Source organism: Aulonocara stuartgranti, assembly GCF_965226115.1.
Source record: "Aulonocara stuartgranti genome assembly, chromosome: 1".
NCBI classification, from domain to species: domain Eukaryota; kingdom Metazoa; phylum Chordata; class Actinopteri; order Cichliformes; family Cichlidae; genus Aulonocara; species Aulonocara stuartgranti.
In genome coordinates, this window is record NC_138939.1 from 30825118 (window position 1) to 30851202 (window position 26085).

Genomic DNA, 26085 nt, shown 5'->3' on the forward strand with positions numbered 1-26085 from the left:
AGGAAAAACAATCATAACTGTTTTCTGATCTCTCAGCACTTGACAGGCACAAGCAGCCGGCTCCTTTCACTAATAATAAATTCATGGCTGTAAACTTTGACTGGAAAATCCCAAACTAATATAGTTACTAGTTGAATAAATTTTGCTTAAGACTTGAGATTTAGACAATCTCTAATGGCCTGTCACTTGGCAATGAGAGGTGTTGAAAATTTGCACTAAAACCCTTTTTTATCCGAACATAAAGTAACGCAATGTTCTGATTTGAAATTCAAAATGATGCTAGAGTTATTTATAGGATGGATCCAGTATTTGGATCAGATATCAGTCCAGAGCTAGCTCAGGAAGTGTGATCGGGTGGAGGTGATGATGTTCTGTCTCTTATACAACAATACAGAAAAGAATACAGTACTATGAGTTTGTGTTAGTAGTTTTGCATACAAAGTAGTACTTTTGTAATGTTATTTACATTACATTAGCTCAATCATTCATTTATTAGCCATTTTAGCCTATGGTAAATAGTTGATTTCCCATTGGCAACGGCAGCTCAAGCGAAATAGTAATGCGTCCCAAACTAAATGGCAATGTGTATTTAAGGATGATACAAGAAGGGAACATGATTTGAAACTCACTCACTTTTGAGTCTTTTGAGGTGCTTCACTAAACAGGAGGTATTTCCTCCACTGGTCTTACAAACCACGATGGTACTACTTGCATATTACCTTTTGTGGCTCACTCATCACCCCTTGGCTGTCTAAAGTACTTCCAGAGCTTACTTAACTGTCTTTGTTATGAACAACTTAGGTTAGCGCTGTCGCGGCAGCTGCTCTAGTCACCAAGTCATCGTCTTCCATTTGTAGTTTTTGCTGCGTGTGGGAGCAGCTGGGTGAGGGCCCCCTCTTCAGCTGTAGAAGATCTGTAGTGTCCCTGTACTTATGGTACTTAAAAAAGAAAGAAAGAAAAGAAAATGGTGTATGGCATGTATATCTATAGTACCTTGCCACATCCTCACAATATAAAGCATACGTGGCTATGGGAAGGTTTGCTCAAACTTGCAACGTACACCTGGTAGTTTGTTCGGATCAACCATAAACAAACCGCTCTGGAACTCATTTGGAGCCACACTATGACCACCTCTTCCAAAAGGTCTTGGCGCGGTTGTTTTGGTCCACACCGACCGAGTGAGGTCATTGTATTCACACTTGCACCAAGGGGGAAAAGAGCCAGATTTCACTTAAATGGACTAAACAGCGCAGGTGTGCAAACACCTTAAGAATGATAACTGACAATTTGCCACTGCATCACACCTCTTGACCAAGTAAAGGATGATGAATGCTCCTGGTCATGTGCAGCGACATCATCACCTTGCATCCGTGCGAGCCTGCATCTGTGTGTTTGCAAACATCTGCTGCTTAAACGGTGCCAGCCCCATACTCGCAGGCATATAGTCACACAAATGCATGCATAGCCACTACTGTTTCTTCCAGTGATAAAAACTAAACAAGTGGCGCTTCAAAAATTGTCAGCGGCCACTCTGTCTGTCTGTGTACCCTACACTTTGAAAGGCAATTCCCTTTAAGTTAAGGAGTGAAGCTGTCTGCAGCACGTTTCGTGCTGTAATAGCAACTCACTTCTAATCCTAGTTATGCAGGAAACATTTTTTGTTCTACCTTAGCTTCATTGGGGTATAATTTGAAGCAGACACCCACACATGGATTTTTAAATGAGTACTAAATCATGCTGAAGAATAAGTTAGCTGTGTGCTTGTATGTGGTGGTTGGCACATTTACATTTACTTCCCTCAGATCAGTGGAAATGATGAGAGCTTTGTAGAAAATTGTCATCATTTCTTGAACATAAACTACAAGCTAACAAAAAGCCATGTCATTAGTAACTGTAGTGATGCTTGATTGCACAAAAATGACTACTGCACTACTAAAGTCCTAGTTTTTCTTGTGTTTACAATGGCCTTCCTTTGCTCCATTGCCCCCCAAAACAAACACACACACACACACACACACACACACACACACTCCATCATTTCTACTGAGCAAGACGCTCAATTTTCACCCGACCCCATCCTCCATCCATCTCATTTCCCTGCTAGCTGCACTTGCAGAGCTGGAGCATAAACAAAGCAACAGGGCTGCTGATAGCATCTGCAGATGTGCCGGCAACATCCCCAGATAAGAACCAGCAGCAGCATGCCCCCTCTCTAGCAAACAATAGAGCTCCTACTGAAATGTGTGGTAGGAGAATGGAGAGGAAAAAGAGGAGGGGTGATAGGAGTGGGTGGAGGTGAATCTGAGTGTAATGGAGGTAGTGGGAAAGAGACAGCGCAGTGGCAGAGAAGAGTCTGAAGGAGAGAGCTGAATGTGGAGAAGCTCTCCGTGTGCCCATCGAGAGCCGGACAAGGGTGTGTTTACTCGGTTTATCTGGATGGCCTGTCAAGCTACGGGAGGGTGGAGGGGCTCTTCATTCCAGTGGAGGGGTTGGGCGTTGCTCGAGGCCTTAAGGAAATAAGCACTTGAAGAAAGATGTGAGGGCAGGCCAGCGGTAGCCGCTCTTTGTTCCTCACGTGTTGGGCTTGATTGACAACTCCTTTATAATCCCACAGGTGACTCCTCTGACATTGGAGGCCGCTCTGTGGAGCTTCTCTCTGCAGCCTGTCTTACCTGCCACCCCCCTCCACCCGCTTTCCCCTGATAAGGAAGCCAGGGGAAAGCAGGGAGGTTAGACGGGAAGCGCAAAGGGATTTATGGTTGTAGTGCCAACACATTTATCTGTGCTTGGGTAATGGGAGCATCCGCTCCTATGGCAACGACCTCTGCAGAAGGTCAACCCCAAAATGGGCTGACAATGAGCTAAACTCCCAGTAAAAAAGCAAGACACCTTAACATGATTAAAGGGCCTAATGCAATCTGTATTGTTTTGGCTACAACTCAATTATCTTTAATGAAAGAGAGCTTTTCCACTAGAAACAACATTCAGAAGCTCTGTTTAAGAAACCCCCTCCCCCACATGTTTCTGTAGTTGGCTAGGGGGAGTTTGTGCCCTACCAGATAGCAGATAGTGGCATCCCCCTGAAAGCCCCAACCATTGTCCCCAGAGGGTAAGTCATCAGACGAGCCACGCTTGAGAGACCATACCTGAACACGAGGAAATTGCGCACAGGAAGGTGACCGTTCACACACACGTACAACTCATCCAGCAGCACAGAAAATAGTGTTAAATATGATCTTTCAAATTATAATCAGCAGGCATTTGCATGAGTCAGCCATTCTCAATCCAAAAAATACAAGCGTGAACCCGGTCCCATTATCTTACGTGGTGTAATTTGCTGCTTTTGATTGCCCGTGTCACAGAAAACAGATCATAAGAGGGTTTCACTGTTGGTCAGACACAATAAGCAATTTAATAACAATGTACTGAACAAAGGAAAAATGTCTCTGAATTTAGAGTTATTCTGCAGATTAATCAGTAATGAAAATAATCATTAGTCACTGCACTGGGTTATAGTTACTCATTAACTTTAAAAAAACAAACAAAAAAAACAACCTTTTTGTAGATGAGACGGTGTTTTGCAGACCTGCAACAAAAACTGACAAATGACCCCTGCTGGCTGGGGTGCAGTTAATGGTTGAATGGCTCCTGTGAAGAGTGGAGAGGCTCACATTAGAGGTATGATGAAGCCAGCCGGGTTAACATTTATGTGTTTAGCTGTTTAATATTTCAAGGTTGTTGAAACGGGAGCTTTACCCACCTCTCGAAATTCCTCCTGAAGTGTTCCACCTAAACATCAGCCACTCCAGCTGCCAGTGAGGGGAGGGTTGTGTGCCTGCCCGTCTGCAGGTGCTGTGGGAAGCTGTGAGTCAACTGGAGGAGGACAGAATGGCACAGTTAGTATTGATACTGCTGCAAATAAGTATTTAGTCTTTTTCTTGTTTCTCTTTTTATTGTGACAACCCTCGTTCACTCAGAGGCTTATACTGTGAACACGTCCTTTTGAAAACAGGGGATTGGGTAGATATTTCAGTATGTGTTATGCTGTTACATTATGTAAACAGCACTGATAAAACTAACTGCTTTGCGAGATTTGACATACATGCACATACAAATGGGTTTAATTTTAAAGCAACAGTCTTGAATTTAACTCTACTTTTTTTTTCTTCAAGTACATCTCATCCCTCTAACTAATGTATTGTTCCTATGGCAACTGACCTAGCCCTGTCATGCATCCGTCTCCATCCATCACCATCAGGGAGGCTCCTCGTAGCCCCGCTGTCTCTTCCCCACATCAGGCTATCAGAAGCTGTCAGAGTGCCAACTGTACCAGCAGCCTCATCCCGATGTGTCATTATTCATGTAGACACAATTGAGTGTGTGTATTTTCATTGTAGGCAGGTCTTTTATGTTTTTTTTCCTCCCTCTGTCTTTCACAAGCATGCGCAAGTAGAAATGAAAGCCGGAAATCAAACTTGTCACAGTGGTAGCAAGCATCCTGATCGAGACAGAGAGACGGGTTACTGACATTTATTTTGCAGCGACTGTCCTCTAAAGTGCATGCTATATTGTGTGTTACCAAGAGCGTAGTAGTAAAAAAAAAAAAGAAAAGAAATAGTCCCCGTTACGAGTGAGAGTTGTCACAACTAGGTTCTGCAGCTGTGCCGCGGGGCAAATCTGCTGCTTGTCATAAATGTTTAGAAAGCTGTTCTTTACTCAAAATCTGGTCTTCATCCAGCGCGGTACCAGTTCCAAATGCCCCTCCCCTAGCTAAGAGCTGTTTAGCCTTGCTGAGTTAGCTTAACATACATAAGGAAGTTGGGAGGATCAGTGTCCCGAATACACCAGCACTACACATATAGGCGTCTGTTTTCATTCTTGTTCGCAACAATAAAACTATGCATCTATTTTGCGACTGCCTTCTGCTGTGCCATATTTCAAATATAACAACAGGCTGATGCGTCTTTCCTGGGTACCAGCTGCCTAATGTTTTCACTGTACTACTCTGTTCAAGCTGTGGCTGGATGCAAGGTCAGGAAATGCTTGTTCTGTCATCTTTACACAGCTCAAAAGATAAAATAAGGACCCCAGTCTGAGGCTGACTTTTGTGGCACACCACCCACACACCCGTCTTCTGTCTGCTCCTCTGATGTGTGTACACAACACAAGCTTTTCTCTGTGTATGCACTTGCGGTTACCATTGTACTGCACACATTATGTAGTTTAGAAGTACTGATTTATTGTTAGGTTTTTTCCACTGATGAGCTCATTGTTTGTTACATGTTTCCAACTGTCTCATTGGAGTAAGCAGTTTGAATTTTTGTTTTAGTTCAGTTGTTAACCAATGTCATCGTTAGCCATGTGTTCTAACTGGTAGCTGTTTGGATGAAAATTTAACAAAGATTAAAAAAATAAAAAAGCCAGTCTATTTATTGCACTGTATCACATCATTGTCACTCCACCCTGTTGATGAAAAAGACGAGCATGTTGCGATGACACAGCCAGACGTTCACGTTTCATCATTTCCTCAGCATGCCATGCTCGTGTCTGGCTTTATACGCGATGGATAATCCCAGTAACTTTTGTGTTAGCTTCCAGTACACGTTCGTTAATTAATTCTGTTTGCATTCTTGTCAATCTCGCCGAGGCCTCCCACCTCTCACCCCCTGATGGGATGAAAGTTGTTGTTACCTTTTACTGCCTAGCGGGTAAAGAGCGCGAGCAAACATCTCCCAGAATTTGTGATTCCAAAACGTCTATTTGCTTAAATGTACAAGTTTGCATGCATTTTTAAGAAGGACAACCGCAGTGGCTGTGCAGCCGTAATATCTTCCCCTATGTGGGCCATGCAAACTTTGTAATTAAACATCAAGGTTTTCTTTGAAAAACCAGCTTGATTCTTGACCACTTCTGATATTAAATCTAAAAAAGCCCAAACTAACTCCCTCTTGGCACGGCATTATAAAGAATTCATGTTGTGCTTTTCATGCATGCAGAGCCACTTAAGGACACAGGCAAAGCACCACCCCTCAACGTTTAATTTCATCACGATCTAGGCTGCATTAGTGCGAGAAAGAAATATTTTTCTTGTACAATAAATGTTGAAGTGCCTTTATGAAGAGTGATGGTGGGTTGGCGGGAGAGGGTGGTGGGGGTAGCGTTGTGGTTTTATTGTTTGGAGGGAATGTCTTTGAGTGTTTGAGTGGGTTCTGCAATCCAATCCAATTAAAGTTTGATAACAGATAGAGCAAAGAAGAAATATAAACGCCTCTCTCTAAGAGCAGTTATCCTTGTTATTGTTTGCTTATGGGCGTCCATGGTGCTGTCTGAGCTTATTCATATACAGAATACATTAATGTATTAATGCACTATTATTAGGGGGTGGAAGGATTTTGTGTGCTAGATCCTGTGGAGAATCTTGGGGAAAGTGTTGTTTTTTTTACTTCTTATTTTGTTTGTTCAGGTTTTTTTTTTCTTTTCTGTTTTTAAGAAACCCAGAAGGAGTTGGTCCACTGGTAGGTTAAATATAAACCCTAAAATTAGATGCATGACACTTTGATCGGATGTAGAATATTATAATGGGACTCGTGGCTGCTAAAAAAATAAGTCTAGTTTTTAAAGTTTTTAGAGTTTTAGTAGCATACGAGACAGTCTTGATTAAAATAGCATCTACAACAAATGAACAATATCTGAAAGTCATGTTCTTAAGAAATGGGGGGGGAATCCAGCAAAGACCTGACCTGAGAAATGCCTCTGCCTCTTCAGTTGATCCCGTTGAGCTACTGAACACTCGGTCTTAGTGGATACCTTTCCACTGAGATCATTTCTCATTTGAAGGTTGGTTGTTAAGAAGCTATTCTTAAGGAAAGGAAACGGGGAGAAAAAATGGAGGAATGCCAAAGTAAACAAAGAACAAGACTGAAAGTCAGTGGCTATAGTTCTTATGGCGTGAACAATCCAAATTTGAAGTTTTTGATTTAAATTGGCATCAAAATGTACAGAGGAGGTCAGCAGAGAAGTACAAAAGTGAGTGTCTGCAGCCATCTGTAAAAAATGGTCAAGGTTGCAAAAGAAGAGCTCTGAACGTCCTTCAAAAATCCTGGAGAACTATTCCTGAAGGCTGTTTAGAGAAATTACAAGAAAGCTGAGTAAGAGAGTTCAGGCTGTGTTGAACTATAAAGGTGAACATGCCAAATACTGGCTTTTAAGCTTGCTGGAATTGTTCAGACTCTACTTTTGCATCATATACTGCATTTCCATCTATGTGCTGCAAATGTTTCCCACTCTCCTAGAAAAAGATAAAGAAATGTGGGGGCGTTCAAGACCTTTGCACAGAATTGCACTAAAGAGCTCAGGTCTGCATGATAAACCAGTGATTTACAAATCCTCTGAATATATATTGAGTTTGACTTTGTGTTTGACAGATATATATATATATATATATATATATATAGTGCACAGTGTGAATTAATTCTGCTCTTAAGACTGTATGTGGGCTAAATGGCTTGATTTGATGTAATGGAGGAAGCCCTTAGTAAAATATTCTTGCCTGAAGCTTGGAAACCTTCAATTAGAAAAATTAATTATCACTTACGCTGCAGCTTTAAAGGGAGCATGAGCAGAAAGAGACGCTGAACTGAACAAAGCAAACCTGATATTGTTCATGGAGATTTAATACCAAGGAATTACATTCAGACCTTCTCCTCACAGTCACTCGCAGCAGAAATGACTGTGTTTTTTGGACTACTTGATTACCCTGCCACTCCTGCATTCACCTGACATCTTCGATTTACGTTTCCATTAATTGGATGTCTTCACATTCTGTCTAATTTACTCTTCAGCTGGCGTCAGATCTGTCACTTCACTGAAAGCGGTGGGGGTTTTGTTTTTGTTTTTATTTTTTTTTAGGCTCGGCAAATTTGATTTGGCCCCGTCTCATCTTTTGAATTTCATAAAAAAACACCAAGAATAGAAATTGCGGTTGTTTGTGTTTGTGTACTTGGGTTGCAAAACCGAAAGAGACATGTTGATAATGGAGGACAAAAAGGATGTTATTATTGCGCCCTTTGCATGGTCAGACACACTCACGCACATTTGTAACAGTCGGTGCATTCTAGGAATTATTCTGACACAACGGGTTTTAATTTACATCTCTAGTGTATCCACTTTCCTAAAGCCTGACTTGTGGGCCTCAGTTTCACGTATTGATTTCTCCACATTTCCCAGAATGACTTTCAGCAGTCTCCAACGAATGGCAGTGAACTTGTTGAATTCAGAAAGGGAGAAAGAAGTAGTGGAATGATGCCGTAGTCTACTCTTTGCTGTGATGAGAAGATGAGTTGTGTCTCTTTTGTTATATATTTCTTCCTCCTGTTCGTGGTTGCTACATTTAGAGAATTTCCTCTTTGCTTTTAAACTTTTTAAAGGTTTAGCTCATGGATGTGTACATTTAATATTACCTCTGGCTGCTGTCAATAATAGTACTATCCGAAACATTAAACAACAGCGTAGAATTTATATTAGGTTATATTTCAAAAACTGCATGCTCTTGGCTAGTGAGCTTGATCCAGTGTAGGATTGTCATTAAAAATCATACTCTGACACTAATCAGTGCTAAAAATTGCTATTGGATTAGATCATCATCTGCTACAGTATCAATACCAACGTGCCTTCTTTGCACACTCCATCTGACACAACTTCACACAGCACATAGCCTCTCCCATCACTAACACATGAACATGATGTTAACATTATTGAACAACTCTTTGTAGGTAATTTTGAGAGGCCAGCAAAGCTCCCTTTTAAACAACATTAAAGCCATACACATTAATGTTACCTGTTTTACTCATAGACAGCATAAAAGCTGGACAGAGCTGCCGGGACGTCACCCATTGGTTTGACAACTTGTCATTCACGAGTTGTTAGCCAATGAGCATAGCACTGATATTCCTCTGTTTTGAAACATACGTCCTACTTTGCAAATCTTGTTCATAATATGACCAAGATTTGCAAAATTCAGTATGATCTGGAATGAGTCACAGAGCCCATAAACTTAACAGGAAAGTGTTTAAAGAGGTCAAGTATGAAAACAGTTTTCTTATAGATTTCTATGGGACTGGAAGTCTTTTAGCAACCACAGCTATCGACATCCAGTGGCCTTCTGATAGAATGTGGCTTTTAGCATGGTCTTCATATTTCTATCCTGGAAGTTATGTCAACCTTTCAGATTGTCTCTGATTTAATTATTAGTGAGTATCTGATATTAGCCATCTGTTAGGGTCTTATTGGGGATATGGCTAGTGGACGTTGGATAATAATAAACCAATAACATAAATTTTAGAGTTAGGTAGCAGACAATATCATACTACTATTCTAATCTTAATTTTCTTGTTTTATTTTTTGGCTGTGCTGGTATCATTCATATAAAAAATGGAGTATTTTCCTGGATTTGAAAGTTTGAAATTCTAGTATTATGCCCACCCCACACTGGTGTCTCAGAGTTGAGCTGATTGCAACATGAAGCTAGTTAAGCTTGTAAGCGTAACTTGTCTGGCGTAGCTATCATATCTTTGTGTTTGTGTCCTGAGTCTTACTGTCCTGGTCTTATGTTTAGCCGTAGCAAGTGGAGAAATTGTTGTTATATGTATCAATAAATTACATCGTGTTAGAATATATTGTTGTTTTATTGCCCTGTCATTAGTCTAATGACATCATTATTATGCTAATTGAAAGTGAAGAAGTAAAGGTTGCACTGTGAAAAATCCCTCTGCTAGTTACCCGTTTAGACTATGTAATTATGCTAGATCCTGTCTTTTCGGTAACCTTTGGTGTTTCTGTGGGCTTAAAAATATGAGCTCCCTCCAAAGCATAAACCATGTGACTTGATTTTTTTACATTCCATATTTTCTCCATGGAAAATTAGGTATTTCATGTTAGCAATCCAAACTCAGCATCTGGCCACGACGCATAGGGAGACATTTCCCCCCGGGCCCTGGCACAAAATGTAAGCCAGTTTCAGTTTTCGCCAATTACTGTAACTGACACTGCTTGAAAATATGTAACATCAAACACAGTTATGTTTTTGATCCAAGGTGAAAGACAGCCATTCTGCAGTCAGTCACTAATTCGCTTGAATCTCAAGGGAGATCCTTAAAGCCTTCTGTGAATTCTATTAAGCTGCTCATTATTATTCTATAGCTTATTTTAATTAAGAATAGTGAGAACCCAACAGTGTGATTTAAGGGTACGCCTGTGTATGCGTGTACATAATTGCGCTTGGTTTTTCTCTGAGGTGGGGCAGGCAGTCGTTATGCTCATTCGTTGTGGCGCACTAGTTTTCGGCTAATCTCCATCCAGTGAGGGACGTGTTCTTTCATTAGCATTCTGATTATTATCAGCTCTACTGGTAGAGCCGAGCAGATAATGCAGGGTTTGATGAATCTAGCTAACCACCTTCCACAAAGGAGGCATTTGGTGCAAGTGCTGGGTGTATGAAAATGTTTTTGGGAGGATCAATGAGATCAGAGGAGGCACATTTTGCTCCGTTTAAAATGAAGAATGAAACCGCTTTCTGTTAGAATAAACCCTCCAGTCTTTGGATTTTGGCCGCTGAAATACCATTGCTCTCCTGGACTCATTTGGCTCCATCACACTCCGATAATAAGTGCAGATTGGCAGCCCAGCACTTCAGTTCAATAGATGGTGCTGAGCAAGGCTCTGGAAAATGAAGCGTCCACCAAGTTGATTTAAATGGAGAATTGTGATTAATTAGAATCGATAGTGTTAGCATCGACACTCACCGCTTCCCATCTACAATGCCCCTTGCCTTGACCCACACTTAATGTGCTTATGTACACTTTAGCACCTAACACGCAAGCATAAGCACGCGCATACATATTCATGTCATCGTAAGCAGTCCACTTCATTATAACTGGCTGTTACACAACGGCTGTCATGCTCTTGTGAGTTAGGCTCCCCACATACACCCACTCTCACACAAACACACACCCAGAAACGCACTCCCTGAAGACACGGCAAGCTGATGAACAGCCTGCGGAGATGTGATGAGGCAAGAGGAACAAAGGATTAGTCGATTGAGAGCTGGAGACTGACTAACTGCAGACCGAGTCAGAAAGTGCTCACTACAGTCTGAACTGAAGTTGTACAGACACAATGTTCTCCCCCTGCCCTGCATGTCTGCAGATGACTTGTGGAGCCCTCTGCCGTGTCTTCCTTGGCCCACAGTGTAAAGGCTTAAGCTTTTCCACTAAGTCTCTAGTCACTTTTTAGACCTCAGATGCATTAAATGAGGGTCATTCTCATCTTTAGAAATGTCATGGGCTAAAGGATTTACTTACTATCTGGAGAGCACTGTATAAAGTTAAAGGCTGTCTGGTATTTCTATTAATTAATAAATTTTTTGGTCTTTATCAGATAAGCACATTGAGGCCACAGCACACGGTTTGGCCTGATGTCATTGTGCACATGTCCATTTGCAGAAAGTAAGATTAGAATTATTAGGGGTGTAAATGTGTCTTAAATATATTTTAAGACACACACTAACTCATAAACCATTGCTTTTCTCCTCACTATTATATATAATTTTTAACCCTTTAATCTATCAGTCCAGTGTTTTGTTTTGTTTTTCAATGAGTGTAACCCATGATTATCAATCATCATGCAGTTAATGAGCTTATTTTTTCCCTCTTAATACATTTTAGTTTCTGTTTACCTCTACTTAACATTTTTTTGAAAGAACAACAAAAAAATGTGGAGGAGAGACATCGTTAGGCCCCGACTGAGGGGTCATTTTTGACCTCTAGATAGATATCTGATGATCGAAGGCGCTCTTTCAGTTGTGGCTTGTCTTGAGCAGCACCAAGCAGTGAGTAAGTCTGAGCTTGTAGGGAGGGGCGAAAGTATCTTTTAATCCCTCAATAAGTCAGCTCATTATTTTTTTCCTACCCTGCCATGATTATATATTAAGTGATTGGCAGCTCAGTTACAAAAATATCAGCTAAGCCAATATTAACCGAACTGTGCTGAGATATACTCAGAGAAGCTGTGCACGTCGGCCCAGGCCGGGAGGGGAGTCTGTCACTGTTGGGCCCTTATCTTAAAGTGTGATTTACCCTGGAGCCATTCCTGGCAGGGGATTTGAGGAGATGTCTGTAGGTGAGGACGGGGCGGACGCCAAGTCATCGCTTAGCAAGTCTTCAGCGGAGTTACAGCAGCTAAACTTGCTCTCATAAACAGAAAAACAGACACTCAAACAAGACTCTTTGTTTCATCTGCACAAATTTCCAAGGAGACGATCACAGTTGGCCCAAAACCTCGAGAGGCCCTCCATGATAATAACACAGCATGTTGCACTTTTCATTGGAGATGGAGTGGCCTTCTTACTTTGGAAAACAACAAACTCTTCCCTCTGCCTCACTAATAAACCCAAGAATAACATTTGCAGTTTACACATTGTAAGTTCTTTTTAATTGAAGTCATTGTGCGCGATTGTTTCGGAAGCGGCCCGGGAGTGTTGGTTTCAGATCAATGACTACAAACCCAGGAAATAATTATTTTGCATCAAGATGAAAGTCGGGCTACAGCAGCGCAAACAGCCTGTGGATCCAGCTTTTTTTTTTTTTAAATTAGTGCCGTGTGTCTCCTGCTCTGCGTGGCAAATTAACATCCACCATCAAGGATAAACGATTGTACGACACGGGTGTGCAGGAGAAGGGTGGTGGTTTGTTTGTCTGTTTGCAAGAGGTCGGGACAGGTGGGTGCTGAAGATTTTGGCCTGTTTCGCTCCTAAGAATATAACCAGAAATTGGATGGATGTGCAAGAGAACGCTTCCAATATTTTTCAGTTCTAAAGATGAGACGAAATATGCAGCTTCAAAGTCAAAGTTCAAAACCGATATACCACATTCTTTTTTATAGCTTCATTAGCTGCTGTGGTAATCAATTTGCCTTTCCAATCTGCCTTAGCAAAAATTTACATCCAATTGCAGCTTAAAGTGAAATTTAATGAAATGAAACAGTCAAATTTGTCAGCATGCCTTTGCTTTCAAGTTTACTAAAAACCTGAAGCCCTGCTTTTTTCATTCAGGTTTCATAAACCCCTTAAACTGCTACCATAAAATTTTGCTATGAGTGTTCCTCATCTGCCTTATCGCTGTCTTGCAGGGATGCCCAGGTTTGCCAACCAACCGTTGCCAGCCACTGCGCGACTTGGGGACAGTCAGGTGATGGCATGTGAGGTCAACTCGGATCTGGTGGCCTTCATCCGGTGGGAGAAAGACCGACAGCCCCTGGAGCTGAGTACCAGGTTGATCCAGCTACCGAGTGGAGCCCTGGTTATAAGCAATGCCTCGGAGACGGACGCTGGCACGTACCGCTGCCTTGTGGAAAACGTTGGCTCTTCCAAGTTGAGTGATGAGGCCGAGCTCCAAACTGTACCAGGTAATTTGAGAGAACACCAGGTGAAATGTTGTCCATTATGAATCTACATCTGTTACTATAGGAACTTCTCGCTGTAAACTCAGTTATGCAATATAATGAATACACTAGTATTGTTTTCTAATATTAAAATATTTTACCCTGCTTGTCATCAGTTGTCACCTGTTAAAACGTCACCACATCTTTAGAGCTTTTAGACCCTCGTAGGTCCTCTTGTGAGGTAAATTGAAATTTGTATATAGTCCAGTGCATCATTTAATTACAGCAGTACATTGAGTTCTCTCTCGGTTGCTCATTACCTTTAGTGTGAAGAGACCCGGCTACCTGTGGTGAGAGATTTTTGAATGCTAGCAGGAGCGGTAAAATTCCCACTGGGGTTATCAGTGACGCAACAGTAACTCAGCTGCAGCTCAAAAGGAACCCGAATTCCATTGTGGCAGGGTCTTGTCTCACCCCCCTGGAAGTTTTATTTACTAAGTTGTTAAGCACCAGGCTCCTGCCAGCACAGGGAAGATATTAGAGGCTGTAAATCAGACTTCAACAAGGCCCCAGTGGGGGTCTTCATCTCTGTTTGCCTCCTTTACAGATGTGTGGTAGAGTGGCAGGAAGTTGGAGCCACACAAAGGGGAAGATTTTAAAGCTTTGTGACAAAATGGAAATACATTTTTGCGTGGACACCATCAGATATTGGAGGGACATGAATAAATGTATTAGGTGTAGTTATTATCATGTGTAGTTGTGTCTTTTTTTTGTTTTCTTGTGAAGGCACAACCAAATACAGCTCTGGTATTTTCGCCGTGAATTGCTGAGTGGGAGTTTCACACATTCCTGTGAACTCGCAGCAGTTCATTATTAAAAAAATAAGAAGTCTGGCTGACCATGACCCTCGTGGTTATTACTCGATGCTATTCCAGCATTAAGTTGCAGCTGGAATCATACACAGCAGTTTGAACTCATACACAGCTTTATCTGTGCTAGATATCATTATCATTATTCAGTCTGACTCTTTGTGGCTTGAGTGTCAGGCTGTCAGTCAGTCTTAAGTGTAAGATGGATGGACATGGAGGTTAGCTTACTCAACCCTAGCCTTAACCTCAGCCTTAACGGTCACCCCCCCCCCCCCCCCCCCCCCCCCCCGGTCAATTAAGAAACTGCAGGGGAAGCTGGAATTCCTGTTGCAGGCTGCAATTTACTGTTTGTTTGTCCTTTTTTTCTGATCAATAAAACAAATAATACACTTGATAAGAGTTCAAGATGAAAGCGGCTTTGGAAAATAAAGACAATACCCACTCTTGAGTTTTTAATTCTTCCCAGAAATTCTTTGCTTAACCTCAGTCTTAACCCTGACCCCCTTTTTTTCCCCCTTCACATCTAAGAAACTGGCGAGGAGAGGAAGCTGGAATTCCTGGTGCAGCCTGTGTCTGTGACCAAGACGACTGATGCCAGCGTGCTGCTGCCCTGTGTGGCCACGGGTTACCCTGCACCACGCATCAGCTGGATGTTTGGAGACAAGCTGCTGGAAGAGAGGTACGTGTAGGGCAGCTCTGTGATCTATTGTTTGATGCATTTATCTATTCTGATTGAAAAAGCAGAGATTGTTAAACAAAAAAGAAAAAACAACAGGTTTGGATTATCACCTGAAAGTTGCCAGTAATTGGCGATAGTTACAGTAAAGCCACAAGCAGTTGTGCTCAGCTTCCCTGGGCTCTCGCACATTCCTAGGTTTATAAAAGCAGCAGAGTACTGTAATGTACTGCTCCTTTGTACCCGGTGCCTCTGGCCTCCAGAAGCTAAACTGTTAGTCCTGGCGCCTGCTCCCCAAGGTGTTAATGCCGTTCTGCCACAGCTACCCAGAGAGCCCCGGGGGGAGACCTGGACGTGCCAACGGAGCCACTTCATCTGGGAGAGCAGGCTGTGGGGTTGCCAGCTGAGGGGAAGTTCACAAATTAAGAGCCAAGACAGAGTGTCACAGTGCCTGTGCTCTCACTTCTCTGGCTCTCATTAGCTCAGGCAGTGCAGCTCAAATCCCTCAGAGAGAATTGCATTGGACATGTGAAGTTTGGTTCTCACCAATTAAGAAAGCACTTTGTTTACCTAACCCCTGTGTGCTGCTCCTGTGGAATAATAACTCTTCAACTCAACGTGGCTAAAATGTGGCTCATTCATCTAAATCTAGCTCAGAATGGATTTGGGCGTTCAGTGAAATTAAATGTAAGGTCGTCACATTGGTAATCGCGAGGCCCCGGTGCGGTGTGAACGAGAATATCATTAGACCTTCCAACCTCTGGTTCCAAGCATAGCTCCACACCTCAAGTTTTTAATGCCTGTGGAATTGTCTGAATGTTCTGACCTCCAAAGGGAGCTGGGTAAAAAGGTACTTATTAATCTACCTTCTATTAAATACAAGACAATATCCAGCTCGCATAGCCACCCCCCTAGGGTGTCTCCGTTGGTAATTAGCAAGCATAGTGAAAAAGCAGGGATGTCTGGGTCATATAGAAGAAGACCCCGATGCTCCTGCCTTCAGCGCAAAAAAAATTGAGCGGTGAATACATCTCCAAGGTTGTTCCTTTGATTTTTTTTTTTTTTCTTTTCATTAACGACGACATTGACAATTAAAAAGAATAGCAGTGGAATTTTCCCCTTTTTTCCTGTTGAGAGTCTCTTGTTCCTTCCAGGTATTACATGAAAGATAGAGGAGCTCCTGTCAATTAAAAATTGGTGTGGCATGTAGTGTAAGGGAGAGAGTAAGGGGAATCTGCAAAGAGTATCTAATTGGTCTTTGGTGCGCAACACAAACAGGGCCTTCAAAGCAGCGACGCTGGAGCTGTAGACATGAGATGAGAGTTGATGAAGACGTGTCAAAGCTACCAATCGAAAGCGGAGCAGCTCAGCGATGGTGGGGAGTATCGCTGCCGATCCTTCAGCTCGGTCACATCTCTTGTTTTCTTTTTCTCTACGTCTGAATTCACAATGGCTTACAGCCACTATTATCCCGAGCAACAAATAACAAAGGTAACGCGATAAGAGTGCAAGATGAAAGAGGCTTTGGACAATGCAGACTCTTGAATTTCTAATTCTTCCCTGTAATTCTTTGCTAGTCCTTCCACTTTCTGCCCGACTTCACTGAAGTTCTTTAAGATACTTTGAAAGACGCAGAGGAAATCTTCAAAAGTCTTTTCACAATGTGCTGCATAAAGGATTTCTGCCATAAGTAGGATTTCTGTCTTAGGTCTTTGAAGAGTCGCATTAGCATGTTATTCATAACCTGTCAGGAGACATTTCATTGGGATCACTTGCCCGTATTGGCATGTAGGCCTTACTGGCTGTTTAAAAATGTCTCTATGTTGACAGACAAGGACAGAGCAGAGGGCTGAAACTAAACAGGTGGTTGCCCCACTCTCAGTCGATCAGTAGCTGATTTCTCTTTGTTGTGTCCGGCTCACGGGGCCACTGTGTCAGATCTGGGAATAATATTCATAGATTCTTCTTGTGACCAAGAAAAAGCGTGTTGGATCTCGGTCAGTCACAGTCTGCAGTCTTTTACAAATCTGTAAGCGATAGAAGAGAATGACCTAACCTAACTACCGACACCACCACCACCCTTTTGTCATGAGTGAAAATTAAGTCCTGGACCTGTTGATTGTGGCTCACCTGGGACAGAAACTTGTCCTCTCCTGCATGTGTCTGAGTGTGATTATAAAGAATCATGCGGTGAGATGCTGCCTCACTTCACACAGGACAAAATGATCCGTTTTTACGTGTGAAGCTCTTGTTTGTTTGATCAACTCATTAAATGATTTATGTTGTTTTTTGCAACCCACCAACTTTTATTGGTAGACATATTTTTCTCTACTTGCAAAGTAATTTTTGGATAATATCTCCTTTGTTATATATAAACATACACTTACTGGACACTTGATTAGGTATGTCTTGCTTGTACTCCCTTTGATCCTCAGAGCTATCTTAATTCTTCATGGCACAGATTCAACAAAGAGCTGGAAACACTCCTCAGAGGAAGACGGGACAAAGACATGCTGTGGATGAGAGCCAGAGATTAATAATAACTAATAATTTTACACAGAGAGGTGTATAAACACAGAGTCACATAGTGTACGGCAAATTCTGACCCTACCATCTTAAAGTATTCTTTTGGATGGAGATCTGGTGACTTAAGTACAGGGAAGTCTCTGTCATGTTTGATATTATGTGAGCGTTGTAACAATGATGAGTTATCTTACTGGAAGCAGGAAATGGTACACTGTGGTCATGGTGAGCAACAATATTCAGGTAGTGCTCGGGGCTTTAAACAGTGCTCAGTTTGTACTAATGGGCCCAACATCATTACACCAGCAGCAGCCTGAATTCTTAATACAGGGCTGCAAGGATGGATCCAAACTTTCATGTTGTTCACACCAAATTCTGACCCAACCATCTGAATGTGGCAGCAGAAATCGAGACTCAGCGGACCAGCCAATGTTTCCAATCTTCTGTTGTTCAGTTTTGGTGAGCTAATATTAATCGTACTTTGTTTTCAGCTGACAGTAGTGGCTCACCATGTGATCTTCTAAACTGCTATAGCCCATCTGCTTCAAGATGCACTGTGCATGGTTCTTCTGCATACCTTGGTCATAACGAGAAGTTATTTCAGTTACTATTGTCTTCCTGTCAATTTGTAAGCATTCTGGCCGTTTCCCTCTGACCGCTAGAGACAGTTGTGTAGGAGAGCCCCAGTAGTTCAGCAGTTTCTCAAATACTCAGGCGAGCCCATCTAGCACCAACAACCTTGCCATGTTCAAAATCACTTAAATGATCTTTCTTTCCCATTCTGATGCTCATCTTGAACTTCAGCACGACTAAATGCATTAAGGTGCCGATTAGATGATCAGAAATGTGCACTTTCAAGATGCTGAACAGGTGTACATAACAAAGTGACCGCAAGTGTAGTTGTCTGTAGAAAAGCAGGGCCTATCTGTTCCGATGCTACGTTTTCCAATGCACTCAGTATCGATCATACGATGGATTATTCTGCTGTAACGCGCTGTGTGTGTGTATTCGCCGGCGTCCTGAATGTTGCCTCAATTCAATTTAGGCTCTGAGCAATTCTATTGCCAAGGACACCGGGCTCAACATTTATTTTGATTAATATCAGCAACAGCATATGTAGCACTTTAAGCTGTTCCTTCAACACACTGAAAATGCAGTCTTTGTAAATATGCCTTGTTTCATCCGTTATACAGAGAAACAGGCCTTTGGATCTCTCAGACATACTGGTCCTGATGACACTTATGAAAAGGACAGTCATCTTTTGTTCTCGGGAGTATCTCTCAGTCACCTAACAGAATTCCTCAGCAGTCAATAAAATGGATGAATTATGCATGTCGGCCAGCAACAGGGAATTGACTGAATATGTAAATCACCGCCCCCCTTTCCAAAGCCTCAAAGTCATCTGTCTCCTCGCCTCCTTGTGCTCCTGTGTTTGCTTAAATATTATTCTGTGTATTGCGTTTAGTTGTGCATGAAGACGGGAATTTAGCTCAGCATATTTGTTAGCTATCATATCGTTTCATGTATTTATAGCTGTCGCGTAAGACACCGTGTCACTGTTGTGCCCGCTTTTCAGCAGAATGACTTGTAGCGATGTGGAATCCAAACCACTAGTACCTTAATAATAATTTGAAGATTCACACCAAAGAATTGATTCCACGGCTCTTGAAAAGACGGCATGACCGAGCAAATGCCACTGCCATTTAAATCCCCACTCTTTCAGATGCAATCATAGATAATTGCCTCTTAAGTGAAGTCATAATGAAACTCAAAATTTGAACCTTCTTTGTTCATCACATCTTTTTTAATGTGTTTGCAGCGTTAAAACTCACACATTCAACCATTGTCGTTGTTTTGGGGTTTTTTTGTGAATTCCCACACCAATTTTCCATGTGCCATCATGAGCTTTGCAGGTTTTCAAACATTAAAGAGAAAAGACATTAAAATAAAAAACACAGGCAGTGAAACTGAACCAAAAAATTAGCCTAGCCTGATTTTCACTTGTTTCTTTCGTCACACCGGCAATTAGCGTGTCGTCCACCTAGCACTGAGGTCCTCCTCTTGCAGCGAATGATAGAGGTGTCAGTGATGTTTCGTGTGCATCTGGCTGACAGATATGATTACACAGACCACAGAACACAGTTTCTGCAGCCTAAGGAGGAAAAATGGAGAAACCTCTGTTGTCATCCGAGTGTCAGAATGTGAGTAATCTAATCATACGTAACTCTGTACAGCCCCTCCACCACAAAACCGTCTTCATAAAAGGGCTTTTACTGTGTTCATTACCGAGGTCATAGGTAAACGTTTCTGTTGTTTTCATCCCCCTCGAATATAAATGTAAATGTAGTTGCAAAACATCACTGCTAGCTACAGTACAGCAATGCAATACAGCAAATATGTACCTGATAAAGTGCATACATTAAAGCAGCATTCAAGATTCTTCTGGGTTTTCTCTTAGTCAGAAAACAAAACACATTAAGGAATTAAGATCAGTGTGAGTGTGAATGGAAAGTGTTCTGCTCCACATGTTTTCCCTCATTCAGAGAGGTTGGCATGCACGGTGGATATCCAGCACACCACGTACTCCCAGAGAGGCAGGAGGGTCCGTGTGCTTAGAATTCTGCATAGGAACTCAGATTTCTCCAGCATTGGTAAAATGATAGATGATGGCAGCAGCGGAGAGTGGGGTTAAGGTAATGGAGGGATTTTGCTGGCATGTGCAGGCTGAGAAAACAAGACAAACAACACAGGCTTTCTCTGAGTGGAGCAAGAGAAGTCTCTCTTTAGGCTGTCTCTCTCTGTCTCCAGCACATCAGTGTCTGTAGCTCTCCTAAAAGCATGCTTCCTGTCATAGCATTCATTTTTTTCTTTGCATCCTCATCACAATGTTGTTTTTCTTGCCAAGTAAAGATCCGTCAGTTGTTGGGCAGGGGCAGGATCCACAATCGGCTGCGTTTTTAGTCCTAAAAGGAATCTGCTTTTTTTGCGCACTGTGTAATTTACCTCATTAGTCAATGTAGGACTGAGAATATGGGGATTTATTCACTGATAGTGGAAACAGCTCACTTCCTCTCATTTGCTTTGCCTCTTCACCAGGTGTTATGTGGATATATGTCCCCCTGAGGCAGTACTGTGGCTTTGTAAATGTGACACAGCAAGGACCACACAGAGTTCAGGTGGCCTTGAGCACCTGGAGGCACACCAGCCATCCAAAAGTCTATTATGCGAGGCTTCATTGCAGTATGCACTAATCAAACCATCAGTTTATTCTTGGGGACCTTTTGTAGGGGGGGAAAGCAAATAAGGTAAGGAATGTGGGAGTTTTTTATTTTTTCCTCTCGAGGGTCCCGCAGCTTTCCGTTATGAACCAGAGGAAAACAAAAATGTTTTCATGACTGAGTCAGTTGAGAAACTTGAGCCTGTGCTGCTGGCACTAGGTTGTTTCTCATTAATCTTGCACATTAATTTTTAGTTATTTCTCCTTCAGTTTGTTTCTAAGGCCGGTCGGGCTTCCTTCTTTATCTTGTTTGTCTCTCCTGGTAGTTTCTTTAGCGTCATGTCTCATATTGGAGCAGGTATACATTAAAAAAACAGGGCGGTGGAGGGAGAAACCATTCCAACCCGCTGCCTGCCCTTTTCTCTAAGACGAGATCTGTTTTTGGCACACCTAGAACATGATTCAAATTCATGGAACTGTTATGATTTTGTTCTGGTCAAAATGGGAGAAGTTCAATTTGCGTTCACTTTGAACCACAAAGCCTAGAAGAGCAGAGTGGTTTGGATTCATAGTGCACCACAGTGCAGAGAGCCAGAGAGTGAAAAGAACATGAGATCAAACTGAGAAAAACTTAGGAGTTTCCACTCTATCCATTAATAATGAATCCCCCCTTTTTTTCTATTCTTTGTTGTTGTTGTGACAGTTGTGACAAGATTCCACCCATTTTCCCCTCATGCTGCAGATAGCATGACCCGTGCCCAACTACTGTCACAACACCACTGATTGCTCTGTGACAGCGGTACTGCTCTGCTTCCACCTGCACAGCTCTTCAGTGATGTGCAGCTTCCCCTCACCCAGGTGTACTGACCTTGCTGCCAGTGTGTGATACGGAAGGCTGAGCCACCAGTCACACATACCAAATGTGCCCACGTCCTTCTCTGAAGCCTCTGTGGCTGTCGCTGCCGTCAAAGCTGAATAGCAGAACGGGGGACAAGTTTATGTTAGAGGCCCATACGCATTGACGGACGTACTCAACAAGTTTTCTGGATGTTGGAACTGTTGGAAAGGAGCTGAGGGACGAAAGGGTTGTTGTGCTTTCCAGTAGTTTGAAACTGAAATAGGGTCTTGGGGTTGTGGTTACTCAGGAGGTCGAGCAGGTCATCTACTAATTGGAACGTTGGTGATTCGATCACAGTCTCCTCCAGTGTGCATGCCAAATATTCCAAGATATTAACCCCAAGTTGCCCTCCAGTGCATCCTTCGGCATATGATTGTTACGTAGATAGAAAGCACTCACGTGTTGCACAAATTTTAGCCATATATGATGTCTTTGTATATGGTGTTGTTTCTGCTGGGACAAACAATGTGGAAAGTTGTAGTTGTCAGAAGGGGAGCTACTGTAGCATGAACGCTGGCACGAAATCTGAGAAGACAGCAAGCCTAATTAGCATCGCCGTTCAGAACACCGCCCTGTAGCCTTCGCTTTGCTTGGATTGTATGCATGCGTGCATCTGCCGTTTTTGTAACAAGAAGAAAAGTGACGGTGGGAAAACAGCGAGCCAGTTTAACATCTCTTTGTAGGTAAATCCAGTTTTAATTAGAGTCTCACTTACCGCCGAGGACCTTCAGCTTACTGCACGAGACATCCTTCACATTCTTCCAGCAGGCACCGCGTCTTAATTTAAACGACCACAAGTGGAGCGAGCTCCCTCACAACAGTTTGAGGTGTCTCCGGCTCATTCAGCTCAAGCCAATTTACTTTGTCTCCCTCCCTCATGGTCTCAGTAATGCATTCCTTGTTCAGCGGAGCACTTTAGCCACTGCAGTTAGAGCCGAGATTGACTCGCTCTAAACGGAATGAGAAATTGCACGGTGGTTTGACGTGTACTGTATGTTCCTCTTTCAACTACAAGAGGAAGCTTTCAATGCCTTTTACGGAGCATGCGGCATTAAAGGCCAAGAGTCTGAAAAGCTGTCCTGGTGAGACTTAACTGCAGGAACGCTTGGTGCTACATGCGTCTTTCAGAGAAATTTTTCATTCAGCGGGTTTTTGACATGCAGAGCCTCGGAGCACAACCAGCCACACTCGCCCTCACGCGCAGAGAGGTAATCAATGTACAGCAGGACGTTTGGCATTTTCTGTTTTCCTTACTGCAGTCTCGGGACTAAAAGGAGAGGCAGCCGCCTTCTTTGTGTTTCCCCCACTTTCCCACCTTGAACACTGAGGCCATCCTCTGTCAAGCCTTCTGCTGAGTGTACTATTTTTGCACCTGTTTCTTTTTTATACAATCTGGCCCCGTGTGTTGTTTGTTCTTCTCAGATTGCAGCACTCTTGAGTTTCAGTATGGCTCTTTTGACCTGAGTACATATACCTGCTCCTGGATTGGATTAAAGAGCAAGCCTTACACTGCTCACATATCTAATGAGAGGTTGGTTACAGGAACTGTTAATGTGATTCCTCTAGAATTTTTTCCTAGAATATGTCAGCTAGTGTTGCCAACTCTGTGATAGGATAGCTGTGTAGGAAACTATGGCTGATGAAACTGCTTAAAGTTAGCTCTTGACATAAACATGACATTTGACAACCTTCCCTGTACCCTTAATGATGACTTCTGACACCTCACGATATATCAATAAAGGTTGATGACCATTAGAATATGCTCTGGGTTTTGGCAAGAGTAACCTTATGCCCCTTTTCCATTAGTAGCTACTTGGGTCACCATGGTTTAGTGAACTCTGTACAGGTAGAGATCAATTGCTGATGCACCTCAAATATGACTGCTCTGTTCAAAAAAGAGAAACCAGGGTTACCCTTGCAGGCGTACAAGGGGGAAAGAGTTTAAGCTAACAATCTACAGAGGAGTAAATGTAGAGGCTATTTGTCGAATTCAGAGATTTGTAGCAATGACAGGCCAAGTGGGTAGATGCAAGTTAAACTCACTGAAATGCTTTAGGGTTTAAGAACCTTTGAGGAATTCCATTGGAAGTAAAGGATAACACTGATTTACACATGAGCTTCGAAAGTCCATTTTCTCGACCAGCTGTCAACTACAAAATGATGAGATCAAACTATTTTTTTTTCTCTGGATGAGGCTTGATGAAGTAGAAATGAAACGGCAAAGTCTTTTTGGTGACAGCAGGTTGAGTGCCACTTGAATGCTTCTCTCCAGCACAGACAGATGGCCTCAACGGCCAGCACTGCTGAACCCAGGTGCAGTCGAGAAAGGAGGTGCGGGAGCTTACGTGGAGTATCTTTGCCACTCAGCAGTTGGTTTAAAACAAAACCAGCTTTCAGCATATAGTTGTTTTCTTCAGTATCCTCCTCTTTTCTGCAGATATCCACTGTGCAGAAACCATTATGCGCTGATCTACTGTTCCTCAGTTGCATCTCGCTTGCTGTGGCTGTCTTTTGGATTTTTATCTTCTTCTGCCGACCCGCTGATCCCGCTTTTCTCCCTGCATCCCATTTCTCTCTCTCTCTCTCGCTGTCTGAATGCAGAGTTCTCTCTGCGAGCTATTGATTACCATTTTTCTTTCCTCTCAGCATCCTCCTCCTCTCATGCTCCAGTGCTTGTTGAATCAAGCCGGAGCTTGGCCACAGACTGCATCCCCCGTGGGCTTGTTGGGGAAATCAAAGTTGGGACTGTTTAAAACGGAGAGGGGTCACTGGTTCAAAACGAGGCTGTACAAATACTTGTGTGTTTGGATCTTTGGGTTAGGCATAGATTCTTTAGGATAATAAGCAGCTGAATGAAACAGGTTTTCAGTCTGCTAGTCGGGCCCGCTTCACAGCACTCCAGTTAATTAACGGCTAATGAAAGAAAAGGAAAACGTTTGTTAAGGTGGAGAAAGGGCTGCAGTAGCGTGGCTGTGCAAACTGTAAATCCCAGCTGCTCTGGTAAAAGCTGGACTAATCTCAAGGCATTGCTAGAGGCCAGGGGTGTCCTAATATACTGCTATTGACAATCTCCATAATAATTAAAACTGAAAAAAATCCTATATATTATAGGACAATAACATATGATAATATTACAAACACATTATTACAGTCACACTTATTGTTTATTGCGCCTTTAGTACTACTACTCTGCAGGCTCAGCTTATCTACGCACTTTATGGCTTTCAGCTTTTCTTCGCTGTCACACCAGGAGAGGCTCGCTTCCCACAGCAAGCCTGCTAAGTTAGACTGACTTGCTCACACAGGCGCAATTATGCTGTTAGGTTGCTGAGCGAAGAATCGGAGACGGGAGAATTGCTGAAAACTCAACTTGGAGTTTAATTGCTGATCCTCCTGCTTTCTGATCATTTGCGCTACAACTTTGCCCCGTGCTTTGACTCAAAGGTGTGCCTGCAATTAGGGCTGCTCGATTATGGCAAAAATGATAATCACGATTATTTTCACTGAAATTGAGATCACGATTATTTGACGATATTTATTTCGTCCGCCAGAGCTTATATTATTTTTTTACATGCTGTAGTGCCATTTGTGGGAGCATTTCAAGTTGCTATACATCAATACAACTGTTATAGCCCATATTTTAAAAATGTGTATGCATTAAGTCCATAGTAACTACATTAATTGCAAAAAAGTGCAATAAACTACAAAAAAATTGAAAATCGTTTTTGTTTTTACATATATTTCTACTTGGAGAAATTGAAGAGGTTTATCCCTCAAAACTTTAAATACAAAAAAGTTGCAAAAAATAGTTTACAACAACAGGAAATTTATTTTGAGTGTCTTCATAGTTTTATTTTTGGAGATACAGCAATTTGTATATACTGCAGGAAAAACAAAAAAACAATCCTATGATGCAAATTTGCAAAGAATGTGCATGTGCATCAAAATAAACTATTTCCAGCAGTGCAATTCGAGTTCTAAGGCCTACAAGTAAAAAACTACATTTTCCGCAAAAATGACGTCACTTGCGATAGTTCGCGTTGACGTCTTTTTCAATGTGGGAAGTGTTAAGAACAGCTGATCGGATCGGCAAAGCGTGTTTCTGGAATATTATGTTTTTGTTCCTGCAAGCTCTTTTTATGCAATTTTTGCAAAGCTATATGTGGAAGGAAACCGTGACCGAGGACAAGCTGATGGCATAAGATGTAAGTACAACTCCTCTGGTTTCATATGCAAAAAAATTGATTGTGCTAGCTTAGCGTTCAGGTTCTACAGGGATTTAAAAATAGTTACACAGAACGAGCATGCTGCTCTGACCGGCTTTAAAGGTTTAACAATAACAATGTATTGAATAATGACTTTAAAAAATAATATAAAATAGTGTGCAAATACTGATAACAGTGCAAATGTTTGCAATATAAGAAATAAATGAAAAATGTGAACTTTGCAGTGTTGCTCTGTGGTGCAG

General features: G+C 42.2%; 1 protein-coding gene across 12 annotated transcripts in view; it reads left to right on the forward strand.

The window, feature by feature from the left end:
* The window catches only part of neo1a (neogenin 1a), a 162517-nt gene that overhangs the window by 77791 nt on the left and 58641 nt on the right, over positions 1 to 26085 (forward strand). For all 12 annotated transcript variants that reach the window (XM_082526439.1, XM_082526445.1, XM_082526437.1 and 9 more), the window contains exons 3-4: positions 13183 to 13458; positions 14832 to 14982. In XM_082526439.1, coding sequence (XP_082382565.1) covers positions 13183 to 13458; positions 14832 to 14982 — 427 coding nt within the window. The remainder of the gene's footprint in view (positions 1 to 13182; positions 13459 to 14831; positions 14983 to 26085) is intronic.